Source organism: Podarcis muralis, chromosome 17, assembly GCF_964188315.1.
Source record: "Podarcis muralis chromosome 17, rPodMur119.hap1.1, whole genome shotgun sequence".
Taxonomy (NCBI): Eukaryota; Metazoa; Chordata; class Lepidosauria; order Squamata; family Lacertidae; genus Podarcis; species Podarcis muralis.
This window is the reverse complement of record NC_135671.1, coordinates 38317259-38344311: the sequence shown is the minus strand read 5'-3', so window position 1 is coordinate 38344311 and position 27053 is coordinate 38317259. Positions and strand designations below refer to the sequence as shown.

General features: G+C 48.3%; 1 protein-coding gene across 2 annotated transcripts; it reads right to left on the bottom strand.

Annotated features, from left to right (window-relative positions):
- Positions 1-2815: 2815 nt before the first annotated feature.
- PNCK (pregnancy up-regulated nonubiquitous CaM kinase) lies at positions 2816-25292 on the bottom strand. Of its 2 annotated transcripts, none has more exons than XM_028712101.2 (12): positions 25143-25292; positions 18055-18271; positions 15851-15982; positions 14971-15045; positions 13830-13968; positions 13191-13314; positions 9614-9689; positions 9393-9505; positions 7486-7564; positions 6261-6348; positions 5667-5785; positions 2816-4507 (listed from the first exon to the last, which is right to left on the bottom strand). In XM_028712101.2, the coding sequence occupies exons 2-11, from the start codon at positions 18129-18131 to the stop codon at positions 5675-5677; spliced, it is 1014 nt and encodes a 337-aa protein (XP_028567934.1). In that variant the 5' UTR covers positions 18132-18271; positions 25143-25292; the 3' UTR covers positions 2816-4507; positions 5667-5674. The 2 variants fall into 2 exon arrangements, with proteins under 2 accessions (XP_028567934.1, XP_028567933.1); XM_028712100.2 differs by lacking the exon at positions 25143-25292 and adding an exon at positions 24867-25027.
- Between the last annotated feature and the right edge of the window lie 1761 nt (positions 25293-27053).

The window sequence follows — 27053 nt, the reverse complement described above, 5'->3', positions numbered from 1 at the left end:
GTGTGCCTGCCCTTATACAGACATTTTAAATTTCCTGCCCTGGAGCTCAAGACCATCCCTCCATACATCATACCTACATCACAGAAAAGGTGGTCTACAACAGAAATTTGAAAGTTGTTGTTTTTCCTGTCTGCCAGGTTATCTGATAATGCCTTATCTGATTGCCTTTCCTGGTAGTCTGCCCATTCCTTTGAGATGGTGATTACCCAATTCCTGAGACAATGGGAAGGTTCCCTCACCCCCTCCCTCCTTGCAGAGAAAACATTTGGTCAGTTTGGGAGTCAAAATGGTTTCAGGGCGGTCTTCCTGTGCTGCTCCAGACATGTGGTCCACATATCTATGTACGTGCTTGGTTGGTACATTTATGAACATTTATTATATATATAAGACCTTAAACTTTTTATTACAGGATTCTTTGGGGGAAGTCACATGTTTTAAATGCATGCTGTCTACACAGCCCAGGTGTCAGGAAAAAAATGATTCTAGCTTAGCCTTCTCCCCACCTTGCTCATTTTCTATGTGAGGGGTTTTGGTTTGCAAGGTCATGCAATCAAATGCTTACCTACCTGTGTCTGAAGTAGTAGAACACAGAGGCAGGTCTACCACCTCTGCGAGGCATCAGCATCTCTGACAGGGAGGATCAGCAGCGCTGAGTCTCTTTTAATGTAGAGTTTGGCTCTCGCTCAGTTTTTGCTCAAAAATCAGTTTGCCATGCACATTCAAAACTTGCATTCAGAATTTCCTCCCTTCAGTTCTGCACAGGAGCAGAAGTGTTTCCAGTGCCAGCTCCAACTGCTGCTTAGTGGGCAGGTGGAGGGATTGTTTGAATTTTCTGCAATTCGGCGGTGGGACGATGACACCATATAACTGTCTTGGCCTCCTGTACTCCGAAAGCAACCAAAGCTAAATTAATGTGCTGAAAGCAGAGAATCTGCTCGAAGTAAACCACAGGTTTCAGCTTTGCTTTTGGAGTCAATTATAAGATAAATATTCCCTCCAATAATATACACAGAATTCTTTTTTTAAAACTTTGCTTTAAGCAGCAAGAATAGAACTTTTAGAAGAGTCACGTGACTCCCAAATTTGTCACATATATTTTGGCTCAATGTAGCCCCGTCTCCTAATGAAGTTATTTCTGGTTTATGCAATAGGGTACTTGGCTTGCTGAGGTTTGCTGGGTCTTGAGTTGGGGATGGGGAGAAGTTCGTCAGTTTTGCATTTAAAGGCAAACTTACAAAAATCACACTTTCCACAACAATGTGCAAATTGTTGACTGAGAGCCTTCTTTCCATAGTTGCTCTTCTTTGAATTTTGAAATGTAGTTATCTAGTTAAGCAATGTGTACAAAAATGCAATTGCTAGTGTTCCTAAAAATGCATATACCGTATTTAATGAAAATAACAAAAATGTGTGTTATACTAGGGATAACTACAAACAATGTGTGCATTAGGAGAAATTCACACTAAAATGCTTAACAAAAAATAATTGCAAACTGATGTGGAAATGTGGAGAACTGAATTTAAGAATAGAAAAACGAGAAACTAACATTGAGATCTGCCTATTCCTAGTCCTAAAGCAAGGGACTCGTTGGTCAGTGGTTTATTCCGAGGCTGCAGTCCTAAATCCCTTGCTAGTCGGCTCCATGGGCATAGCCAGGGGGGTGCAGCTGTCCCCCCTAAATCAAGTAAATAAATAAAAATATTTAACTGATCAATTGCATCATAGTTAACTCGGTTTTGCACCCCCACCAACATAAAAGTCTGCCCCCCCCCAAAAAAAATCCTGGCTACGCCCATGGTCAGCTCCATAGAAAACAGTGGGGCTTACTTCCATGTAAACATGCATAAGATTGGGCTGTGAATCATTCTTCTGCTCCTCTCTGACATCCTCCCTCTTCTTCTGGTTATGTAGGAGGAAGCTGCTGGAGTGTTAGGTAGGATTACTCACTGCTGCTAATTTGCAGGCATTCTTCAGCCATTCCTCCAAATGGTCTGTTCCTTAACAGGTTGCTGTATTATAGAGCTAATGTAACAGGAGTGCCAAACAAAGCAAACAGAGAAGTCTCCACTTCAGATCTCATCTGGGCCATGAACTTCCTGGATCAGCTTAGCCAAGCTGCTTTCCTTGTCTTAGCTTGTCCCTCATCTGTAACATGGAAGATGGCAACTCTGACCTTTCTTTCAGAGCTCTTGTAAAGACTTCTTGCATAACGCATTGCAAAATGTGCTACAGCAATGCAAAGTATAGTGTGGCTGCCTCCTCCAAGCAGAAGTTGAAGGACAGAACACCTGGGTTCTATCCACCAGCACAATGTAGATAGACTTTCTTTCTAAGGATTAGCAACGGGCAGGTGCAGGGCCAAATCCACTCCCACCATTTACCAGTGAAGAGGCAGAACTGTGGGTCTAGCCGGCAGTGACAGTGGGTGTGGACACAGGACTCATCAACAGCAGCCAGCAGGGCACGAGGAGGGGAACAGGGTTGACCCGCTCTCTGCTGTAACCTCAAAGTGACCGTCCAGCCCAGTAGAAGTAGTCCCTGACATGGGAAGCAGTAGCAGAAAGACGGGGCCTTCTAGCCTAACAATAATTCACCAGGAGCACAAACTGGGACGTGGGAGAGACAGCTTTCAGTTTGAATGTGTGGAAGAGAACTGTTCTCATTATTTGGTAGAAACAAGTCAGGGAAATAATATGTGAAGCAGTGCCACCGATTCTGTGGCAGGGCAACATTCTAGGTAGGCATCTCTGCTTGTTATAACCTGTGGATGGGGGAGAAGAGGCCCGGCTTCACACAGAAAGGACGACCATTACCATACGGTGTTACAGTTTTCATTTATTGACACGTGTGGGGAGGGGAAGCATGACAGAAACAACCCCCCACCAGTCCCCACAAGAACCACAAGAACAATCTCCAGCTCTGAGCAACATGGCAAAGCAAATGTTCAGTCTGACAGGAATACAAGGGCGGGTGGTAGGGGGTGTGGAATAGAGGAGGAGGGCAACTGACCTTGCTGACCCCCCTGCTTTCCCCACCAATATCTTTTGGGGAACATTAGGGGAGAGCCCATCCCCCCGCCATGTGGGGCACCCCTGAGCTGCACTCAAAGAAGCAACTTTATTTCGGACTGCAACTGTCCTATGGAGCCCAGTTCTTCCCTAGCGAGAGGGGCAAGTAGCGACGGATCTGTGAACATAAAGCAGAGCACCTGATGAATCCAGGAGGCCTTGGCTGCTCCTGGCTGGTCCCAGCTGACTCTCTCTTTCCCTAGAGTCTACCAACACCTTGTCTAACTGGCCCAACTGAAAAACAAAACACTAACCAGCAAGAGGTAAAGACAGACATAGCATTCTCAGAGCCGGCTCTTGCCCCACAGGGCAGCGCCAGCTTAGCAACTCATGCTGCAGACGTGCCAACAAGTCAAATGCTGGATTGGCCAGTGGCTTCCTACTGCAAGGCAATGTGTCAACCCCACATCCTTGCCCCATGCCTTGTACGTGAAGCAGACCTGTCTGCCTCTTACGGTTTTGTTACTTGTGGCAGCACTGCCCATGTGCTGAGGCTTAGATGTGTCCTTCCTTCATCTTAAAAAAAGGAAACACAACCTCAACGTTGTGTTTTTTTTAATGGCTACAAAGCTGCTTCAGAATGTGGAGGTGTAAGTTGGAGATGTCCTGGGTATTTGCAAATTGGTGCTCATCACAGCTGACTTCTCCCTGGTTCAAACTGAACCATGCTAAGAAAAAACCCTACAGAATCCCCACCCCACCCCACCCCAAAATGTGCACCCCGCGACAGAAAAGTTTAAGTTAGTTTGGAGACAGTGAGGCTGCTACAAACCACCAGCATCCGTCTTTTAAATGTTACATCTGTCTTCACCTTCTGGAGCCCAACTCCCGAGGTCCCTCCAATGTCTATCAAATGGCACCTCCCTGTCTCAGGATTCCTGGCAGCTGCTTTTTTACGATTTCCCATTCCACTATTCCCACGCAGCTACTGTGGGGTCCTTCTGCTCCACCGGGTCTTCTCTGCTCGGCAGCTACCATGTTGTTACTCTCACGGGGAGGAGAAAGAGTCTCAAATCCATCTTGGAATCCCCCCAAGGGGTTATAGGGAAGGGTGTCTTTTTCAGCCCCTCCACCAACACAGCATTCTCTCCCCCGCCCAAAGCCACCCAGGGCTCTCGCTGGGCTCTACAGCCAACATGGAAGGAAGTGTGGTGAGTAACACAGCAGGGTTGTGAGGGCTTCACCAGCCTTAAGGGGGAGGCGGGCTTTGGTCCCAGGCAGCAGGGCAACTTCAGACCCTGCTAAAAGCAGGCTGGACAGTGGCTGACTTGACGTGACTCCTGGGCCCCTCAGGGCAGAGATGTCCCCAGAAGGGGGAGCAGGAAATGAAAGGGCACGCCCACCTCTTGGGTGAGGGTACTGGCGCAGCGTCATGGCTGTGAAGCCGCATGCAGGAGGGTAGCTCATGCAAAGGGCAGCGGCCCAGGCTCTCCAGGCACCTGCGGGTGGCAAGAAATGGGTTAAAGACAGGCCATTTCTGTGATAATAAGTCCCCGCCCTTCCAGGACTCCCAGGACAAAGGAGCCCCATCTTCTGGAGCCCTGGTCCTGGATAAGACCTTCTTGCACCCCTGAGACTTCCCCTCCTTCCCATTGCTATTTGCCCTGCAGCCTGTTTCTGTATGCTGCCCATGCCTTAGTCCCAGCTACTAGGTTTCCTTGTGCACTGTGCTTGCGATAATGAAACATGGCAGCCAGGACTAGGCTGGGTTGCTAGCAGTCCCTAGGAGCAGCCACTCTCAGAGAGCAGCCTGTAGAGTGAACCAAATCGCGCTCTCTCGCTCGCTCTCTGTGCACAATTCAGCTGAGTTAGCCGTGCCCTAGTGGATCCCTCCTGCGCATCACTGCCACGGCCATTTCCCCACCTCATCCCCCCCTCCCGGGCTCTAATCATGCCACAAAACCAATGAGCAGGAATCAGAAAAACCTACCTATGGGGGCAACGTACCCCTTACAGTGGTTCTCAACCTTGGGTCCCCAGATGTTTCTGGCCTACAACTCCCATGATCCCTAGCTCACAGGACCAGTGGTCAGGGATGATGAGAGATGTAGGCCAAAAACATCTGGGGACCCAGGGTTGAGAAAGGCTGGAGTTTTTCACAGAAGTGTAGAGTTGGAAGGGACCACGAGGGTCATCTAGTCCAACCCCCCTGCGATGCGGGAATTGCAGCTAAAGAAGCCCTGACAGATGGCCATCACCTTAAAAACCTCAGCGGAAGAAGAGTCCACCCCCTTCTGCATGATGCCCTTTGACTCGTCTCCCCCTGACACTCCGTTGCAAAACGCAGGCCAAGCGGGCAGAGAGCGGCAGGGGCTGTCTTGTGAGTATGGCTCTCAGGCTTAGTCCCTCCCCACAACTGCATAGCTTCTGATTACATTCCTGCCCCGGTGCTTTTAAAATAACACTGACAAGCAGAAATAAAAGAAAAGGCCTCGCTTGCTTAGCTTCCATGCTAAGAGAAGCCGCCTTTGCTTAATTTCTGTATATCCAGCGATTGTTAAGGAGTACGAGGCAGTGAGCAGAAAGAAGTGAGAGGTCTGCCCCCCTCCCAGCCCCCAGCAGCCCCCGGCTGGCCAAATGCTCTTCTATCACACGCACCTCTCTGGTCACCATTTCCCATGATGCGCTCCAGAAGTGGCCTCTCCAATTTCCTCGCCCTCCGCACCAGGTCCATGCTTGGTGATGTGGCGCAAGAAGGATGTGGCATTGAATGCTCGCTGTAAGAATGGAAGTGTGGAAAAGGTTGCCAGCTTAACAGAAAACTGCCCGGCCTGAAGCAGCCACTTGGTCTGCAGAAATTAGCAGGGGAAACTTGGTAGTGGGGCCCGCTCTGTGGAAAGCCCTCCCGTCAGATGCCAAGGAGATAAATAACTAGACAACTTTTAGAAGACATCTGAAGGCAGCCCTGTATAGGGAAGTTTTTAATGTTTGAAGTTTTATTCTGTTATAATAAATATTATTATTATTATTATTATTATTATTATTATTATTATTATTATTATTGCAGGTCATGCTCTTAATGAGGCCTACAAGTTCATTCTGGCCATGTCACAAAAACCCCATCCTACACCTGTTATCAGGTGTGGAGCAGAGGTTTGCAGAGACCCTAGAACCACTTCCTTTAAATTAAGCAATGCAGAAAGAGTGCAAACCCTTCTCCACCTTGGGTTAAAGTTAAACATTCCTCTTTACCTTCCATTGACTGCGAGCAAAGTTTTTCTGGATCTGCTCACACACAGAGCCATGAATATCTTTCTCCAAAGCCGTGTCCCCAGAGATCCTGAAATATATAACAGGCAGGGTAATTATCTTTCATTAAATTATTTTGCCTTGGTGTCATCACTGGTCTGGGACTGGTCTAGCTCAACTGATGCACAGCTCACTTTCTGGCCACTTCATATTTGCATGTGTGGAAATCTTGGTGCCCTGGTGTCTATGGTTTAACGTGGTACTGTACACATATAAACTGTGAAAGAGATGGAGCAGAGCAGAAAAGTAGGATTTATCATGAGGCTTTGGTGTGCAGTCTTGCTACCTATTTCATTCCAGACAGAACACTTTTCAGAGACCACTTAAAGTACTGAATTAAAGTACTCAATACTAAGCCTGCAGGTGGGCCTAAGCTCCAACAGAATACAGAAGGTTGTGGAATCAAAGCAATACACATATAACTGCAGAACAGGGGTGCCATTTGGGGCCAGGGCCGAGGCCCCCCCAAATTTTCGAGGCCCCAGTAAGCCTCCCTATGGCTGCAACAGACACTGGTGAGCCTCCTCTGCCACGTGATGTCATACATGCGCCCGGCCCCCAAAAGTTGGGCGGAACCCGGCGGAAGTGTGATCTATTGTTTTCCTTCCTGTTACAATCAAATTGATCTAGTGGAGCCTCACCACTGTTTTGAAGAAAAGCAAAGCTTGGTAAGGAACATCCTGAGTGCACGAGGAAGTGCTTAACCTTCTTCCCGCTGCTCTTCACTTCATATTCCCTTACCAGCTGGCCCCTCCCCAGCCCAAAATGCATTTTTAGTCCATTGGCAGAAAAGCCACGAGAACGGAGAATTTAGGGAGAAGAAAGAGCAAGGATGGAAGGGTTAGAGTGCCCCCCTCCTCACTGCTGCTCTCCACACCATCTTTCCCTTTCCCAAAGGGGTGTGGGTGGGTGTTACACATACACACACACACTAAAGGGCCATTGCTGATAATATGGGAACACCAAAAATGGGGGCAGCTTGGCTCATGAAACAAAACACCATATTGTTCTAATGCAGTATTATGTATGTATCTTTGTCTTATCTCCCAAACTCTTCTTCACCACACAATGTTCTGGGACAAACAGAAATGCCAGCAGTGGGCAAAATGATTTCCTTCCCCTTTCCACCAAGACCTTTGCAGACCCGCTCCCCTCAGGTGGGACTTACCAGGGGTGCTGCAGGGCCTGTTCACAGGTGAATCGCTTCTCAGTGTCCCGTTCTAGAAGGTGTCGGATAAAATCTTTGGCTGTGTGGAAACAAAGGGGCAAGCCTCACGATTTAATCAAAAGGTGGTTGCCTGAAGTGTCGCCCTGGCAACCCAAGGGGCACATGCCCTTGGCATGGCTGCACTCACTTTCTGGGTTGCTGAACCACCATTTTGTCGGTTAATGTGGTAGGCTGAGGAAAAGTGCAGGGAGCAACAGTGATGCTGTTCCCTTTTGTTGTTGGCAATGGACAACAATTGCCAGTTATCTGAAAAGCTTACTGTTAAGATGGAGCCCTAGTTCTCAGTGACATAGTAGCTCTGCATCTACATTTTTACCACCTCAGACAGTTATTGTAATACTCTTCCATACAAACCTCTCACTCCACACAGAAATCCACGGCTTAAGGAAGAAAGATTCCACCCACATCTTTTTCTCCAAGTTATTTTACTGTAATTGGGTGGGGGGTTTTCAGTGTTTCATTTGTTTACAATAGTTCTGTTTTTATTTGTTCTAACCATATAATAAACTTCAATTTAGGCTTCTGGCCAACATTACCTCCGCTTTTGAAAACTTATTCAATTTCTTAAGCATTTTGATTATGAATTGTTTTTGTTTACTATTTGAGGCACACAGTGAGGCAAATGTATACTGTTTCCTATCCAATGTCTCTCTAATCAACAAAATTCTTCCATTTGGGGTCTCCTAATAAGTTTCTAACAAAATAAACTCATTGAAGTAAAAATTATCACGCTCCCTAAACTGGATGCAGAGGAAGGCTGGCCAAAGAAAGATGGTTTTCACGATCTACGATCTTGCCTGAAGTGGATCCTCTAAAAGAGTTATCCACTGAGACATTTCCTTTATGTAGATCACCATTCTATAGACACCTCCAGCTGTCCTTTTTATTGTGCGTTCATGATCACCTGTGCTCATAAGGCTATGGGCAGGTAGGGTCACAGTAAATCCCGCTTTCAAAACCACGTGCGGCTGCAAATGTTTGGGGTGCTCAGACTACTTCACTCACAGTCAGTACATCCCCTGTGACTTTCTGCTGGGAGCAATTATTTCAAGCTCAGCTTAAAGTATTTTCATACTGCCCCACTCCCTTCTCACGCTTTTATTTTTCCTTCCTAATCATTTCATTCCTGCCTTCAGTTTTCCATGTTTCTCAACAGTTCCATGTGGCATCTGGCAGCTGTCCACTGGTCCTGCCTAGTTGTCGCACCACGGCCGGGTCTGCCAGCTGCCACTGCCTTGCAATGAACCCAAAATCCACGGCAAGGCTTTGCTTTTTTGCTTGGCATGGAAACCCCTTCACCAACGCAATGCTATCTTCCTCCTCTTCATTTTCTTACTGCCCTCTTTGAAGCCTCCTGGGGGTTCCAAGTTTAATAGCACCAAGATTTATGCTGCTGCTTTTTGACTAGCTGCTGTGTTGTCATAATATATAAATAGTCTGGACTGAAACACCCACAGGACTCTTGCAGCTTTGAAGTAACAGCTCAGATACATCTCCGTGGTGTCTCCAACGAGAGATCCTACAAGATGGCCCTCTGTCTGCTTGTATCTAATTTCCCATAAAGACTGAAGTTAAAACATGAGGGACTGATTTATTTTGGTAAACCTCACAACAATATAAGATTGTTGTGTTATTAACATCTGGTTATTAAAACATCTGGTTTCGGGCAATACCTCCCTGGACTGAGCAGGTTGGCTCTGTTGTGTTTCTATGTAAGTTATGCTAATTATTTCTCAGTTTTCACAAATGAGTGTTTGTCCTCTTTTTTTGCTTACGTATTAGTAACGACTCTATAGGTTGCCCCTCCCTATGCCCCCCCCCCCGGCCCTCCTCCCGCTTCCGCTCACCTGACTCAGAGATATCATCCCAGTATGGAGAATCAAACTCATACTCAGCTTTCAGGATCTGGTTGAAAAGCTCAGAGTCGTTCTCATCATAGAAAGGGGGGTAACCACAGAGCCTGCAGGGAGCAGCAAAAGGCACTGAATCAAAGGCCTGCAAAAGAGGCCGCTACCCGTGGTAACATGCAAGAGGTTGTCCAGGGGAGAAGGCAGAGAAAGATACGCACAAGATGTAGGAGATGACGCCAAGCGCCCAGGAGTCCACGGCTTTTCCGTACGGTTTCTGCTCCAAGATCTCAGGGGCTGTAGAGGACACAATGGGCAAGAGTGAGGGGAGGGCATGGTGCTTTGATGTGTGCCCCATCTTCAATTCCACCTCTTTTAGCAGGGGGGCACAACCTGCAGCCCTCCAGATGTTTCTGGACTACAACTGCCATCAGCCCCAGCCAGCATAGCCAGTGATCAGGGATGATGGGAGGTGTAGTCCAACAACATCTGGAGGGCTGCAGGTTGTGCATCCCTGCCTGACAGTGTAGCAGCACACACGTGGCCCACCCTCCCACAAAATGTTTCTTGAAGGGTGCTGTTGTTCTTGCTACAGGGAACCAGGCAGAGGGCCTTCTCAGTAGTGGCGCCCGTCCTGTGGAACGCCCTCCCACCAGATGTCAAAGAGATAAACAACTACCTGACATTTAGAATACATTTGAAGGCAGCCCTGTTCAGGGAGGTTTTTCGTGTGTGATACTCTGGTGTATTTTTAATCTTTGTTGGAAGCCGCCTAGAGTGGCTGGGAAAACCCAGCCAGATGGGCAGGGTACAAATCATAAATTATTATTATTATTATTATTATTATTATTATTATTATTATTACAGCCCCCGCTTCCTCTAACTTAGTAGAACCCTCCCATTTGTGACTACGCTCCCTCTTTTGTACAAATAACGTTACCCCTGAGTGCATATGGAATTATTTTCTCTGAGCAAACGCAACCTGACCGCCACACAGTTAGAATTAAGGGGCGGAGCTTCCTTCCATGACAGACAGCAGGGCTCTCCCTGCCACCCCGCCCAGATCTGAGCCCAGGCACCTCTCCCGAAATTCAGAGCAGCCTTTCACCCTGTCGGCAATATCCAAGAACATTGCCTGCCTGCTGCCGAGTGTCATACTGGGCCTCTGTTGTCGACTGTACCTGTTTACAATTCACCCCTGTGTGCTCATGTAGCACTGCGACCCTGCACAATTAAGGGCGAGCGGCCTTAGCTAGGTCACCCCCAACCCACCCACTTCTGAATCACTCCAGTTGGGAGAATCTGGGGGATTACAAAACAGGGTTGTGTGTATGCTGACATTCTGTAGGGGCACAGAAACGCCTCCAAATTTGCCACCTGGAAACCTCAGCTTTTGTCTGGTAATTAATTAAAAGGCAGCAGCATGCATACTTATGAAAAACATGCATGGAAGTGTAAACGTAATGACTAGCAAAGATTCAAAAGCCATGGATGTAAGATTGCCAGGGGCAGTGGCGTAGCACTGTTTGCCAGCGCCTAGGGCGGGTGTGTGCGCACGCATGGCAGGCAAGTGTGGGACTGGGGTGCAGAGGGTGAAGGGCATCCTCAATGCACCTTGCCCCCCACTGCCTCTGGGCAGGCACTCATATGCCAGGCAGGGACGGGGCACAGGGGGCATGACAGGGATCTCTGCGAAGGGGGAGCCTTGTTCATGTCCCCACCCAATTGTGTGGCTGGGGCAACAGCACCCCTGGCACCCCACACACTACCCACTGGCCAGGGGTCATGGTCTGTGCCCTGTAATTGTTGCTTGCAATATCCTCAGTGAATAGTAGCAGCAGAAAAAAGGTTACATAATTTTATATAGATTGTAGAATTCAGGTTATCATGGCCTTTTTTCCCTTTTTAGCATAGAGAATTCTTCACCTCAAGATTATGTCTATACACATGGGCAGTATTTTTGGAAGCTGTGCCAATGGAACAGTGTTTTGCTTATGTATACTTTGTTACCTCAATCCCTCCACAAACCCCACAACATCCATACTTCAGGCATCCATCTGCATATTATCTGCCCTAGAAAGAGCAGCCAAGCAGGCCATTTTTGCAGTTTGCCATAATTACCGTATTTTTCGCTCTATAACACGCACCTGACCATAACACGCACGTAGTTTTTAGAGGAGGAAAGCAAGAAAAAAATATTCTAAACAAAACAGTGGATGTATGATTTTTGTGGTTCATGCTGTGGCCACAAACGTGATCTGACGGTGAGTTTGGGGTAGCCCAATGCAAAAATCCTGTGGATCCATGTGGATCCATGCTTTGTAACCACGTTTTTGCGCCATTGCAGCCCCATGAAACAGTGGGTGCGTGATTTTTTTGGTGCAGGCTGTAGCCATGGACATTTTATGTGATCTGATGGTGAACCTGGGGTGACCCAGTGCAAAAATCCTGAGGATCCATGTGGATCCGTGCTTTGTAACCACGTTTTAAGTAGGGAGGGAAGGAAAAGCATTCAAGGGACAAGGAGCATGCGTGGGGTGTGTAGAGAAGGATGTGGCTAATGATGCAGGAGAGGGATTTAAGGGGAGAAGGAACATGCATGGGGTGTGTAGAGAAGGATGTGGCTAATGATGCAGGCGAGCGGTTAAAGGGGAGAAGGAACACGCGTGGGGTGGGTGGAGAAGGATGTGGCTAATGATGCAGGAGAGGGATTTAAGGGGAGAAGGAACATGCATGGGGTGTGTAAAGAAGGATGTGGCTAATGATGCAGGAGAGGGATTTAAGGGGAGAAGGAACACGCGTGGGGTGTGTAGAGAAGGATGTGGCTAATGATGCAGGCGAGCGGTTAAAGGGGAGAAGGAACACGCGTGGGGTGGGTGGAGAAGGATGTGGCTAATGATGCAGGAGAGGGATTTAAGGGGAGAAGGAACACGCGTGGGGTGTGTGGAAAAGGATGTGGCTAATGATGCAGGAGAGGGATTTAAGGGGAGAAGGAGCTCGAGTGGGGTGTGTGGAAAAGGAGCTTTTCGGCGAGCTGAGAGGGGAGGGGGGAGGGAAAGAGCACTGTTGCTTTAAAGGAGCCAACCAGACAGCAGCCACTTACAGCAGTGTAAGCAGCTCCTTTCCTCTCCCACTTTGCTCCTTCTCTCCCTCTTTGCTGCTTTACGCAGCTAACGGCGAATCCCCTGCAACCCAAGTCCTGCTCAGCGGATCAGCTGAGACGCTGGGAGAATCGTAATTTCCGTCTCTCCCTCATCCCGTGCCCTCCTGTCCCCAGCAGCCTTTTTAAAAACTTTTTTACTGGTTTTCACTGCGCTCGTGGCTCAGAGCCCTCCTGTGCCCTGCCGTCCCTCTGCAGCCTCATTGCTCCGTTTAGAGAGCGTTGCTAGCTGAGGCTGCAGCAGCTGTTGCTGGCTACGCGGCGCTTTTCCGGCTCCCTATGGCTCCCGTCTGTCCCTCCTCGCGTGTAAGCGGCTGCTGCCCGCTTTGCTGCCATGGCTCTCCTTCCCTCCTTCCCTCCTCGGCTCCTCCCCCTCCTCCTGGCTGTAAAGCAAGCAAAGCTTGCTTTGCTTGACTGACGGCAGCCATGGATCCAGTCGAGTGCATTCGCTCCTTAACACGCACAGGCATTTTCCCTTACTTTCTAGGAGCAAAAAAGTGCGTGTTTTGGAGCGAAAATTACGGTACATGAAGAAAGGCTAAAAGCAGACGAATTTCCCCTTTTAGTTGCAGAGGCACCCTCCATCTCACTGCTCCCACTCAGCTTACAATGCTCACCTCCCCCCGTGCCACACTCACCCACGTAGCCAGGGGTGCCACAAGCTGTGGACATGATCCCATCAGCTTCAATCTTGGACAGCCCAAAGTCTGTAATCATAATCTTGGCATCTTCAAACGGAGTAGCATAGAGAAGGTTTTCAGGCTGTTTGGGGTGTAGCACAAAATTGGGTTACCTGCATATTAGTTCCGTTTCTCCTTTCCCCTAAGCAACCCAACTGATGGACTGGCAGACACACCTTCCTTTCAAAGGAGCACAGGGCGACAAACAAAACACTGGCCTACTTTGGCCGGAGCCCTTTCCCTCCAAACCATGGCTAGCGGCTGGCTGCACACCAGGCATAACATCTGATGCCAGGTGAAGGGCAACAGCTGGAAGCCTTAAAGTGCACTTCCAATTGTACATTGGCTAGAGAGGCTATTGTGACCACCAGTCATCTGGTTAGAGCAAACCAACACAGAAAATACACAACGTCACTAGCTATAAACAACAGGTTTAAAACTAAGTGGATTAAAAAATTCAGTTTCAAAGCCTGAGAAGATTAAAATGTCTTCGTCTGGCACCCAAGAGACCACATGCTCACCTACCCCACACCTGACATCATGTATAGCACCCCCACTCCTGCCCCCAGACCATCCCAGGGCCCTCTGTGCTCTCACCTTGAGATCCCGATGAACAATGCCCAGATCGTGCAGGTAGTTCACTGCCTCCAGCACCTGCCGGATGAGCTGGCTGGCATCCTTTTCGGTGTAGTAGCCCCGCTCAATGATGCGGTCAAAGAGCTCTCCTCCTGTCACGCTGCAAACCAGAGACAGGTGGCTTACCTCCAGGCCCCCCATTTCAAGCAGGAGGCCCCTGTTCCCAAAGCTGCAATTCCCTGAGTTTCTTGGGAAGAGGGATTGATTGTTAAACCATAGTGGGAATTATAGCTCTGTGTGGGAGATGGGGGGCCTTCTAACATCACTTGGCACCCTTTACAAACTACCGTTCCCAGGATTCTTCGGGGGAAGCCATGACTGCTCAAAGTAGCAATGTGGCTTTAAATGTGCAGATGGTGCCCAAATATTAAATTGCAGGTCCAGTTAACTCCCGTACATGAAATGCAAGGATTGGGAGGAAGATAAGTGATCTTGTCTTTTATATAAGGCAACAGAATGTCTTGGGCCAGCCCAGATCCAGGTGTTCTATCATCTAACTCCCCCTACAAAAATTACCTTCTGCAATAGTTTCTTTTGCAGATTTTGCCTGCCCTTCCCCAATAACAAGAGTCAAGGCTGGTATATTCTGAGACGCTTAAGCCAGCGGTGCCCAAACTTTTTTCAAAGAGGGCCAGATTTGATGAAGTGAACATGCATGAGGGCCGACCAATGTTGTTGAGCTTTTTTAAGGATTTTACCCCAAAGTTTTTTTGCTATTTTTTCGCATTACTGCCACGGGGGCCAGATTAAATTGACTGGCGGGCTGGATTATCCCCCCAAAACAGACTTTGGACATGCCTGGCTTAAGCGATCCTAATGGGCCGAGATCAGATCCTCCAACACAGCACTTCCTCTCTCTCCCCTTGTCAGGTCTCTTCAAAGGCCGGCTTCTGCATTAAGCCCCGGCTGTAGCCCCTTAGCTCTCATCTGCAGCAATACTAAATACCTGTAGCTGCATGTGCTCCATCAGCCCTTGAACTACCTAACCCAGTGTCATACCTGCCACTCCCAGCCAATTCAGAAAGGACTAGCCATCTCCAAGACACTCCGGGGACACCCCCGACCCAGACCCAAATGAATAGCACAAGGGACTTCTACTCACAGCTGCATGGTCAGGTACAGGTGAGTGGGGCTCTCATAAATGTCCTCCAGAGCCACAATGTTCTCATGCTGAATCCTGCAGTGCCAGTGAGATTAAACAGAAACTAAGAGATGGAGGAGTGGGCATGAGTCAGAAAACCCTGGATTCTCCCCTGGCTGTGAGACAGGCTTGTGTCTACATAATGCAGTCAAGGGTCTACATGCAAGGCTTGAGAGTGCCGTGGTGAGTCCAGCTGGACTTGGACTGGGGAGACCCAAATTCAAATTAGGGTGGCTCAGATGCCAAAGAGGAAAGGGCTCCCCCTGAATCTTTAACATGGGTGTAGAAGAGGGAATTTCAACAGATTTAGCTTGCATGACAAGCTAGACCCTAATTCAAATCCCCACTCGGCCACAAAGTGAGTGAGGTGACCTTGGCCAGTCACTACCTCTCAGCCTAACCCACCTGGGATGGAGTGGGGAAGGATCCTGAGCTCCTTGGAGGAAAGTTAAGAAATAAATGCAATTTATAAAAAATATTGCAAGATGTTGAACCTGTGGTTAGTTGCTCAAAAACCAAGAGACCCAGTGCATAGGAAATGCTTTGGGGGGTGGTTAAAAGTCTAACGGAAAGCCACATTCTCTGACCCAAAAGTGGGATCCTAGATCCCCAATCCCAGATCTGTAGGGACTAGACTTCGCTCACTCAGGGAAATGTTCTCTGTACATGCTTTGAGGAACATAATAAAACTAACAATATCACCATTGTTTGAACAGAGTTGAACCCCAGTAATGAAAGCAGATTCTGAGGATGCATTTTGTATTCCAGAAGGAACATGAATATATCTAGGTATCTATCTCTCCACACACACACACACACACACACACACACAGTTACTTACTTTTTGAGAACAGCGATTTCATTCTCCACTGCTGCTTCCTTGCCCCGCAGAGCTTTCTTGGGAATACATTTGAGAGCTACAAGGCGTTGGGATCCATGCTCCTGTGCCAAGACCACCTCTGAAAAGGCCCCTCTGTCAGAAAAGGGCAGCAGGCGGATCAGAGAGAGGCAGAATAAGCCCACCTGTCTGCATACACACACACATGCACCTCCCTCAATGCCACAGAGCTGTTTTCCCATGTGGCGCACTTTACCCTAAAAAGGTGTTCCTCATAAAAACATAAAATCCAGAGTCTAAATTTACCTAACTGCACCACTGGCTATAATATTTTCAGTAAAGATGCAGGCAGCCATTATGGTCTGGCCGGGGATGGTGGGATAATCAAAACAGCTGCAGTAGCCCTTGACAGCACAATCCTATAGGCATGTTTACCCAGAAGTGAGTTTCACTGAGTTGGCTCAGCGAGACTTATTCCCAGGAAAGTGGTTACAGGATTCCAGCCTAAAAGATGCAAAATAGCGAATCAGCTTTTAAATGTCACAGATTCTCTCTCTCACTTTCTCACAGGAAGCCCTTAACATTCGTTTGTTCCCAGTCCAAAAAAACCCCTCAGCTTGCACCATACTGGTGCTGGGAACAACAGCAAAAACAGTTAAGAATTTCACTAGTAAGTTAAATCAGATGTGGGTTCCTTTTAATAGGGCAAATGACCCCAGTGTTACCACAATGCACAAGGGGAATAACTTTTTGAGAGTTACTGCAAGTGCTCACAGCGGGATCCTCCTTCTTCATCACATGGGGAACAGATTTGCACAGCTCTGTTTACTGCTTGACGTTTCATGATCTGATGGTCCTTAGATAAATGTGTGAGCTGCCTCCAGCGAAAAGGTTTCTAAACTGACATCTAGCAACATGCCAGTTCCCTCGCAATCACTGGATGCTACAGAGAAAACAGCTGACGAGTATGCATGTGTGGACCCAGGCCTGCAGCTTCCCCTGCTCAGGCAGAATAAGTGTTTTTTTTGTGGAGTGGTGGGCAGGGGGTGAGTTGAGTCATGTTCCAGATTACATGCCTCTCCTGAAATGGCACCTATTTCTACCCCATTCTATTCCACATTCTAACCACACTGAAAACCCCAAAAGTGGGGAGGGAGGGAGATTTGTACACTCAGTTAGGGAAGAGTTAACTTTGTGGCTGCTCTCACTCCCCCACTTCTGATTCCCTGGACTCTTGGTCTATTATTGTCCCATACACGTCAGACATGTGTGAGAGCCCCCCCCCCTGTTCAGCCAATAGGATGACAGCATGCAAATGAAGTGCATCAGGCTGCGCCATTCCTGGGGTGTCTCTGCAGAAAGAGACACCCTGCAGTGGGGAACAGGTGCCCAACTGCTAGAGCAGCAGAGGAGATGGGGCAGGACCAGGGGGCTAAGAGAAGGGCAGGTGGAGAGTGGAGGATTGAGGGAGGCATCATGTTGGGCTTGGAACTAGGAAGGTAAGGTGTGCACTGCCAACATAGCACACAGCCACCCCTATCACCTTCCCTGCCCAGTGGTCCCATCAGGATAGGATTTTGGGGCAGCCCTACAGGGCTCTGCTCAGCAGAATGACAGCAGGGTGCCCAAACACAGCAGAGCTGCCTTTAAAAATTCCAAAATAAGTGGTCTGTCTTACCCATCCTAATAGCTCCACCCTTAAGACCATGAGGTCTGAAATCTAAAATTACCTAAGGGCACCACAACCCATGGGAAAGGCTAATTTTGCTTATGTTGACAACGTTTAAAATGAGTACTGATTTGTCAACTGAAGTTAAGGAGAAGGGCTTTGAGGAATGGCAGAGCAAAACCAAAGTTTATCCCCATGAGAGAAGCCCTGTAGGTTCAGATCAGTTGGCCAGGGATTGGGCTGGGAGCAGAGGGAGAAAATGATGTTAAGGTGGGTGGGAGGAAGAGAGGACGTTACTTTGCCATCTGGGGCTGATGGGATTTGTGGTCCAAAAGTTCTGGAGGGCACCAGGTTAAGGAAGTCTGCTGTGGCAGCAGAGAAGAGACAGCCCAGAACATGGGAAGCAAAAGGGGGCTTTAAAATCAAGGAATGACGAACGCCAGGAAGCCTCAGTTCCCAATTGGGTGTCGTTGGCAGGACCCACATGGCACAGAGTGCCCCACACAGGTCTTCCATTAGCCGTTGTTGGTTCACTCACGTGCCCAGCTTCTCTTTGATGTCGTAGACGCTGGTGATGTCCTCGACCTTTTTCTTCCAGCCTTTCCCGAGCGGCATTGCGGACGGCTGCAGACGGGCAGCGCAGAAATAACTAGGCCCAGAGATGTCAGAAGGAACACACACACAAAACAGATCACTGAAATGGGGTCAGCTCATTCCCACGGCTTCTTCGGCTGGAAACTTCAGAGATCATTCCTCTGTCATGAGATATAAAACATTTGTCGAATGTAGGGCCCAGTGCAGAGCCAGGTCAAGACCCTTTGATGCCTGTGGCAGAAAATCCAAACAGCTCCCCTGCTCCAAATACAGATGTATTAATTTGACTATGATCCACTCAGAAGTTCTCTGTTTGAGCTTTTCTGAAATGAACGAGATGGGAGGTCTCCCAGGCGACACTGGGCACTTGGGATCCATGGAAGAGAACCAGCTGCCTCCCACTCTGCCATCCTGAATGGTGCCCAAAATCCGCTGCTGGCCCTACCATTAGACAAAGCAAAGCAGCCGTCTCAAGCAGCTGGTTTGGGGTATCATGAAAGGGCAACAAATTGTTATTTTGTTCTAATTAATTTAATTGATTCGCGTATTTCTACTGTCGAGGGAAGAAACAGGCACTTGTGAGATTTTCTCCCTCAGGTGCAAAAATAGTTTGCCTTGGGTCCAGGGGTGCTTTGCCTCATTCAGCAAAACGTTTTGGTCCAACCTGATTAGCAGCAGTTTCTGGGTCCCGTCATGCTTAGCCCTGACCTGGTGCCAGGCATGGAATCCACGGGGGAATCATAGAACTGTAGAGTTGGAAGGGATCCCGAGGGTCATCTAGTCTAACCCCCTTGAGGGGCCCTCTAGGTTGATACATAGGGAAGAATTTCTGGAAATGTCAGAAGAGGAGCCACACACACACACACCCCACTCCTCAAGAGTGCAAGCAGTTTTGGGTCCAAGCGGAAGAGCAACAGCACAGAATGCATCTATGGGGTAAGTAAGGGGTCTGCATAAGTAATCCCTGATATTCCTTCACTCCTGGCAGTTGGGGTTAGGGCTGGTTTAGGAGGCCAGAGTCTATAGATAGGGGGCTCATGTGTCCTACTTTACAGAAGACCATCCCCTATTTGAAAAGCTTTCAGAGAACATGCCTCTGTATTTGAAGGTGTCCTCCACTTGAACAGCTTTCTGGTCCGAGTGCTTTAAAGATAAAGAGCCCTTAGAAGAGAGAGTAGGGAGAGGGCCTTGAAGTTGTCCATCTGCAGCACCTGTAAAGCAGACGGAGCAGGCCCACAAGTCTTCCCCACTATGGTGAGATTTATTATATTTTCATTTCTATTGTCATCATTATTTCCAAATTTGCATGTACATATATAAATTAGTGGTCTAAACCACAGAGCCTAGGGCTTGCCGATCAGAAGATCGGCGATTCGAATCTCTGCGATGGGGTGAGCTCCCATTGCTCAGTCCCTGCTCCTGCCAACCTAGCAGTTCGAAAGCACGTCAAAGTGCAAGTAGATAAATAGGTACCACTCTGGCAGGAAGGTAAACGGCGTTTCTGTGCACTGCTCTGGTTCGCCAGAAGCGGCTTGGTCACATGACCCGGAAGCTGTACGCCGGCTCACTCGGCCAATAAAGCGAGATGAACACCACAACCCCAGAGTTGTTCGCAACTGGACCTAACGGTCAGGGGTCCCTTTACCTTTTATATAAATTAGGATATGCACATTTTTATGCAAATTTCTTTCTTTCGTAATGAGTAGCTGTCCAACACAAAAAGAATGCTGATTGTGTTTGGGATTCATCTCCTGACTATTTAGGAGGCCATTCAACCGCTGTTATGGTCACATAAGCAAAAGTGGGGGGGGGGGGACAGAGAATAGCCATTTCATCCTGAAGAGTTTATAGTCTCTTCTCCCCCATCACTGTGTAGCAACAGGTCACATAAAGCCAGGGTTGTCTACTTCTTTATTTGCCCTTGCACCTGCGCTATTAGTTCCTGCAGACATCAACTAGTAATGTGCTGTGAAAAGCATTGCTTGCTCATTTCTGCAGATCTCACGACTGCTAAATTGCAGAGGAGCAAGGCCAGGCTGCTGGGCGTTGTATCTTCCAGGGGCCAGCAAACCCTAGGCTAAAGACCTGAACCAAGAAAAACCAAGTATTTTGTAAATATAGGACCATTGCTTTCCCCTCCTCTAATAAATATGAAGGGTTATGCAGAAGTTGAAAATGAGAAATTAATGCCATACATTATAGCAGCAGCTAGTTGCAGTTCGTGGCAACAACAGCAAAAGCTAATTGACAATAAAATAATAGCTATGCAAAAAGATGAAGACAGAATATGTACAGGAAATGGCAGGCAAAAATTATGCACAGTAAGTATTTGGAAAGATGGTTTCCTTTTATTAATTTCCAGAAGGAGAGAAGTTGAGTTTGGGTCAAATATTGGTGGGTGCTTTAAAATCCAACTCCCCATTGAAATGAATGGGAGCTGTGCCACAGCCAGCTAAAAGGTTCGCCAACTAAAAATAAATAAATCCAGGTGTGTGGTTTGCCTGTAGTTTCAAGAGGTAATTTTTGCTTAAGTGATAAGAGACAGAGAAAATGTTACTACATGAACAAAGTTCCATCTCCATACTTGCAGACCACTGCTCACTTTTAGGACTCTGCATGTTATACACGTGTGGGTGTATGTGTGTGATGCTCTGCTGGAGCGCACGCCCTCCTTAACTGTGAAACAGTTGCTGCTAGAGGGTGTCAACTTTGTTACAGAATCTGGCCACTTTTATGGGGACAGATTGGGAAAATACACTTCCAGCACCCAGACCCCTGTCTAAGGAACAGAAGAGCTATCAAGAAGATAGAATTTGGTCAAAGTGGTTAACAGTAATGTATAAAATATACATCCAGGATATCTCTTTTTTTATTTTTAAAAAGTGTCATCTCTGCTAGGCCTCAGGATGCTTTCTAATTTGTGTAGTCTGCCCCAATGCCTGGGAACAGAAGGGATATGGGGCATAGAGGTGGTTAAAAACATTGAAAAATCCCAATAAGAATATGTGGGTTGCCCCTTTCCTCTGCCAAAGACAATCACTACACATTTTGGATTGTGCAGCAAAGCAGGCACATGATCAGGGCCAACCCAACACACCTGGGGTGTTCAAAGAAGGCAACTGAAAAGACAGCCCCCCACCCTCCCCTTAATTTGCAATCCAGCGGGAAGTTTGCCTGTGCAAGTTGCACTGAGATGAAGAGGCCCATGGATCCGAGCTGCCTGTCTCTCACTCCGCCAACCTCAATTCCTCCAAACATCCAACTGCCTGTGGTGGCTTCTTGGTGGTAGGACAGGCTTGGGGTGGGAGTGTAACTGTGCCTACACTTCCTTCCTGACTGAACCAACAAACATCCAAACTGGGGTTGCAGATGGCAGAGAGTAGCATCAACTTCCCCAGCAGTCCATATGAACCTGCTCAAGCCTTAAGATAAGCCTCAGAGGCCCCACTTCCCAGCCTACAGACAGGGCCTTTTCCGTGGTGGCCCCATATCTCTGAAACTATCTCTCAGAGGAAGTATTTGTTAACTTTTATTTTTATTTTTTAATTAAACGTTTTATTTAGGCGTACTTACAAACAAACAAACAAAACAAAACAATAAGATACACTCACTTAACCACAAAATAAACCAAAGAAGTAAGAAGAAAAAGTAAGACAAAAGGAACATAAAATACCACACCCATGTGACTTTTAAATATCCTTTAAAAATTATTTGTTTCCATCTTGAGTTTTACAAAAAGTGTTTTGCTGGCCTTTTAAAATGCAGCTCTTTTTAGTTTTATAACTGGATGATGATGATGATGATGATGATTATTATTATTATTATTATTCTAATATTATTTTAGTTGTGCTTATAAGCCACTTTGAGAGAGTGTTGCCCTGAGTGGTGGCAGAAAAAATTACTGAAGAAATAAAAAACGTAGGAGTGTGGAGGCTGACATTACAATTGGGGCTTGAAAAAAACCAGCCCCAGACCTGGCATTGTGTTGACCAAAAAGCAGAACCAATTAGATGGGCTAAGACAACGAAGGGTAAGCTTGATTCTCAGGGCCAGCACAGATGTTTTCTTTATTAATATAGGCAGAGATTGATCGGGGTTTTAAATAGCAGTTCTGCAAGTGGGGATAAAAATCAGAATGGGGCTGTCACACCACAAGGGTGCCCAGATGTGTGTTATTGGGGGGGGGCAAATTGTAGCTGCAGATACGGGAATTTCAATAAGGAAATCTGATGGGATTTGGGTAGTGCCTGTACCGATCACAGATCTCCTGCTATTTCATCTACTTTGGTGCTCCATGGTTGGAGTCACTAAGAGGCAAGGAACACTCAACACCCCAAGTATACCACTGATAGAAGTGAGGGGAAGTGTCACACTTTGGGGGGGGGGGCGACAAAGCTAGCCTTCCACCCCTAACCATGGGTATCCTGGTTCTCTCACAGAACCTAATGCTGGCCAGGGAGGGGTGGAGGTGGCCTGCAAGGTGGCCTGTGGCACAAAGACCTCAGGCCACTGCTCCCCCTGCCAGAGGTCTTTGTGGCCCAGAAGTCCCTCACCCCTCCACAACCCCTCACCTAGCACCAGCCAGAATGGACAGAGGGTTCTTAACTATTATTTTAAAAATCTGCTGCTGCTGCCATCAAATCTGCATGGGTGCCTTTCACTAAAACAAGGTGACTACACAGTGAGTGGGAATATGTAAAACCTTTTCCCCTTTTTAGACTGTGTTTTTGTGTGTGTGTGCGCGCACACACACACACACACACATTTTGTGGGGGGCAGAATTAGGAAGGATGTGGATTTTGTGCCTCAGGTGCCATGTGCATACACACCAATTATGCTGAAATGTGTGTACAGAAGAGAATGTTTAAATCAGGGACTGCGTTGCCAACCAGGGTGTTTAAAGAGGCGGGTGTGTCTGCACATATGTGTGTGTTAGCAAACTGTTCTTATTTAACTGTCACATTTGTATCTTCCTTCAAGGATCTTAGGGCAGCATAGATGGGATCATTACCCCCTTTTATCTGCACAACAAGCCTGTGAGGATTAACTTTCAGTAAATGCTGAAAATAAATTGCCCAAGGCATTGCGATTAACAGCAGGTCTTTGCACTCCATCTGATATTCTGCCCATAATTATACCACATTCTCCCCTTGTTTACCTGAGTATTGTGGTCGTTATAAAACACTCAGTTACATCTTGGTTATATAGCTGTCTGGGACTGAATGTGCATTGGATCTACATGTGAGGACCAATGTGTCTGATTGTGATGGGGGATGACTGTGTATTCAACTGCTCTTGTTTTTTTAATGAATGATGGAGGTATATGCTGGGGGAGTGTAATGTTTGGCATGCAATGAATGTTGCCAACGTACTGGGAAATTTGAGTGGAAAGCATAATGTCTGCATAAATCGTGCATCATATTACGATCACAGTGAGCTAGCAATGCGTGTGTGAAGTCCCAAATGATGTGTGTGGAACTGGGGGCTGCAGTGCTTTTTTTCTTTAAAAAAAAATGTTTAGGAGGTACTCTCATTTCCCTACTCATATTGAAATACTGCCTCTCAATGAGGCCAAACTTAGATTCACAAAATGTTTAGGGGTATGTGTACCCCTGTGGCCCCCCAGGAAAAAGCACTGGGGGGGGGCTGTATGTGAAGACTGCAACGCAAGGAAGATGCAGATGCATTACCAAACACTGCATGAATATGATTGCATGTATGTATGCCAGTACACAAGATTTTGAAAATCTGCATGTACTTACATTGGAGGTACACTTGAATCTGTGGTGTAAATAACATGTGTTTGCATACAACTGAAATGTGGACGTGCATGTGTACCGTCTCATTTTGCGACAGTCAGACCCGAGGCTGCATAGATGGATATGAAGTGATATAAATAGGCATGAATGGATAAGGATGGAGGCATGGGAGGGGAGTGTGTGCAAAGGGTGGATCTGGATGTGGTGCATAGATATGAATGGAGGGATGAGAGCTGGTACACAATATTGATGAAGATTGAAAATGATGAAGCATTAGCTGAAGAGGAAAGGCATTTTTATGGAGGCAGCACATGGGAAGGGGAGCGTGTGGGGGCTGAAAGAATCCAGAAAATGGCTGGACAAACTGATGGATGGATAAAACGGGTTCAGACGAGGGGTGGGGAGACAGAAAAGAACCTGTTGGTGGACTAATACAAGCTTGGACGACTAGCCAGCTTGGTGCAGCAAGCAGAGAAAGAGCAGAGCAGGAGCTCTACTACAGGAGCACAACAGGCAACTCTCGCATGTGTTCAGCAACAACAAAAACAGCTCAGTGAAACCTGACATATTCACAGACACACAAACAATTCAGCAAATGGTGGATCCTCCTGTTTGGGGACACAGCAAAGAAGAAGGATTTGGGGAGCTTCACCCGACCAAAACAGACCCGACAAATTCGATATCCCTCGACTGCCTGCAGCAAATTTAAGCCGCCCGTCATTTGCCCGTCGAGAGCCAGACTTCCAGGTTAGATAGGTGCATAAAACTTTCTTGGCTGGCGCTCTCCTTCTGCCCACCTAGGGAGATCCCTGTCCCTCGCGCACCCGCCCCGCCGCCCGGGGCTTCTTGGGCGCCCACCGCCCCCTCCCCGCCCGCAGGACCCCGGACTGGGCTCCCGCCTCGCCGCCAGAGAGCGCCCTGCCGGCGCGGGACCCGGCCCGGGCGCGAGCGAGGCAACCCGCAGGGCTGTGCGCGCTCCCCCGCCGCCCTGCCCTACCTCTCCGCCTTTCACTCCCGCGCCCGATCCTCCGCTGCCCGAACCACCAGCAGCGCGCGCGCGCTTCTCCCGCCGCAATCCGCCGTCCTTTGCATTCCTTCGGCGTCCGCGTCCTGCGCGCTTCCCAGGCTGGCGCTGCGTGCGCCTCGCGGGGGCGGCGGGAGTGGGATGCGCGCGCGCGCACAAGCAGCCCCCCCCCAGCCCACTCCCTCCCCAGCCCCGCTTCGCCCTGCCCTGCCCTCCCCCCCGCGCCGGGATGGCTGCCCTCCATCCTACCTGCTGGCAGCCAGGCGGGAGTCAGCCCATGCCCGAGCCCGGCAGCCCCTTCCCGGCCCGCCTCCCGCCTCCACGCCTGCCTGGCGCGCCGGCTCCCTCCACCCTCCTCCTCGCCCGTCTCCCTTGAAGCAGCGCTGGGCCCGGCCTTGTAAGGAAATAACTGGCCGGCGCCGTGGTCTCTCCGGAGAGGCTGGAAATCGCCGGAGGGGGACACGAGGGGTCACTCCAGAGCCGCTACTGCCGGAGAAGGAGGGGCCATCAGAGGACATACCATCGGTCCAGGGTGTCGGGCAGAGCCTCCACGTGCGGCGGCAGTGTATCTCTGGGCAGAGGGAGCTGAAGTCCTCTCTTGGAAGTCCCCCTGTGCTGCAGCGCTACCCTCCCACCCCCAACTGCAGTTCAGAGACATCATAGAACAATTCTCATTGCCCTTGCGCGGGATGGTTGTCAAAAGGACCAGATCATACACGTGAAGCACTCTGAATACAGGCTTGTTCACGTGGCACCTTGTATTGAGCACAGCTACAGTCTGTCTCTACTCAGGGCCAAGTGTGTGTACACTCGGTGATTTGCACATTCAATTATGTATGCAGACTGAACCCTCTTAAAATGTTACACGTGAATAGCGCTGCAAGCCTGTGGCTCAGTTCTTTGTTGACACATGTAAGCAGATTGTTCGCTCCTCTAACATCCTCCCAACAACATCTGGTGGTGGCTCTTATTATTACAGATTCTGGGGCAAAGAACAAGGCAGGGCTGTTCCTGTCTTGCCCTCCTTGTAAGCCACTCCACAAGCACATGCAAAGCCGCTAGTGTTCAGAGCATCCCGTGCCAGATGACGAGGTGTGGTGACAGACCCAGCCTCCAAAGGAGGCATTGCCCGCTTCCAACGCTGCTGCTACCGTGGTGCAGCAATAGCTTTGGTGCGCTTCCCAGAGGCTGGATCTGCCGCCTCCTTGGCAACCTCACCCGCCCCCCCCCCCCCCAGCAACCTCTTGGCAAATTTCTAACACATTTTTTCCTAACATAGTTTTTTGAAAATAGTATTTTATGACCCCAATCCATTTTCAATATGGGAATAATAATGCTACTCTACTTAGAGGGGTACTCTGAGGATTACTGAGATAATGCATGTGAAGTTCTGCAGACTTTCAACTAGCACTATCCCAGCCTGTTCACAGGTCCTTATATGATCAGTGAAAACAGCTGGTCCTGGCAAGTATTAACCGCTCTCAATCTTAACCTGATAACTGCCATTTGTCCAGATTTTAATTTGTCTGAATTAATTTTAAGATGTATTTTAATTAATTGATGCCTGTTTTTATGTATACTGTGTTATTTATATGATGTTAGTCGCTCTGAGCCCAGCTCCGGCCAGGGAAGGTGGGGAACAAATAAAAATTATTATTATTATTATTATTATTATTATTATTATTATTATTATTATTAAATGGGATATGCTGCTGGTCTCCTCCCACCCTTGTCCCTGATGTAGATCTCCCCCACCCCCCTTGTTCCAGATGTAGATGTTCACTCACCCCTTCTTCCTCAGCAGGAAGGAAGGCACCACTTTGTGGTTCGCTTCAGGTGCCAAAATGTCCTGAGCCTGCCCTGCTAGATTGACCCATATTCTGATGCAGCAAGGCTCTTACAGATAGAAGAACTGAATCACAGTTCAGCAGTGCCGACTTGGATCCCAGACTGTGGGTGCCCAGCACGCATGCAGCGCTGTTGTAACATCGTGTGGCGTGACATCATGACACCATGTGATGTCATGGCAGCACGGCATGGGGTGCACACACTCTGGTGCCACGGTGGCAACTGGACCGGGGCCTGTGCCTCTGGTCGCAGCAGGCCCACGGGGTGGAGGCGCAGGCTCCGTCTAAGTCGCCACCATGGTGTTGGAGTAGC

What these genes read in the sequence shown, in the direction of transcription:
- PNCK (XM_028712101.2), bottom strand. Translation starts at nt 18,131, where the DNA reads ATGCCGCTCGGGAAAGGCTGGAAGAAAAAGGTCGAGGACATCACCAGC. An exon ending in ATCAAAGAGAAGCTGGGCAC is followed by an intron (nt 15,983 to 18,054) that starts GTGAGTGAACCA and finishes CTTTTCTGACAG; the next exon opens with AGGGGCCTTTTCAGAGGTGG. An exon ending in TTGTTCATCGGGATCTCAAG is followed by an intron (nt 13,315 to 13,829) that starts GTGAGAGCACAG and finishes CACCCCAAACAG; the next exon opens with CCTGAAAACCTTCTCTATGC.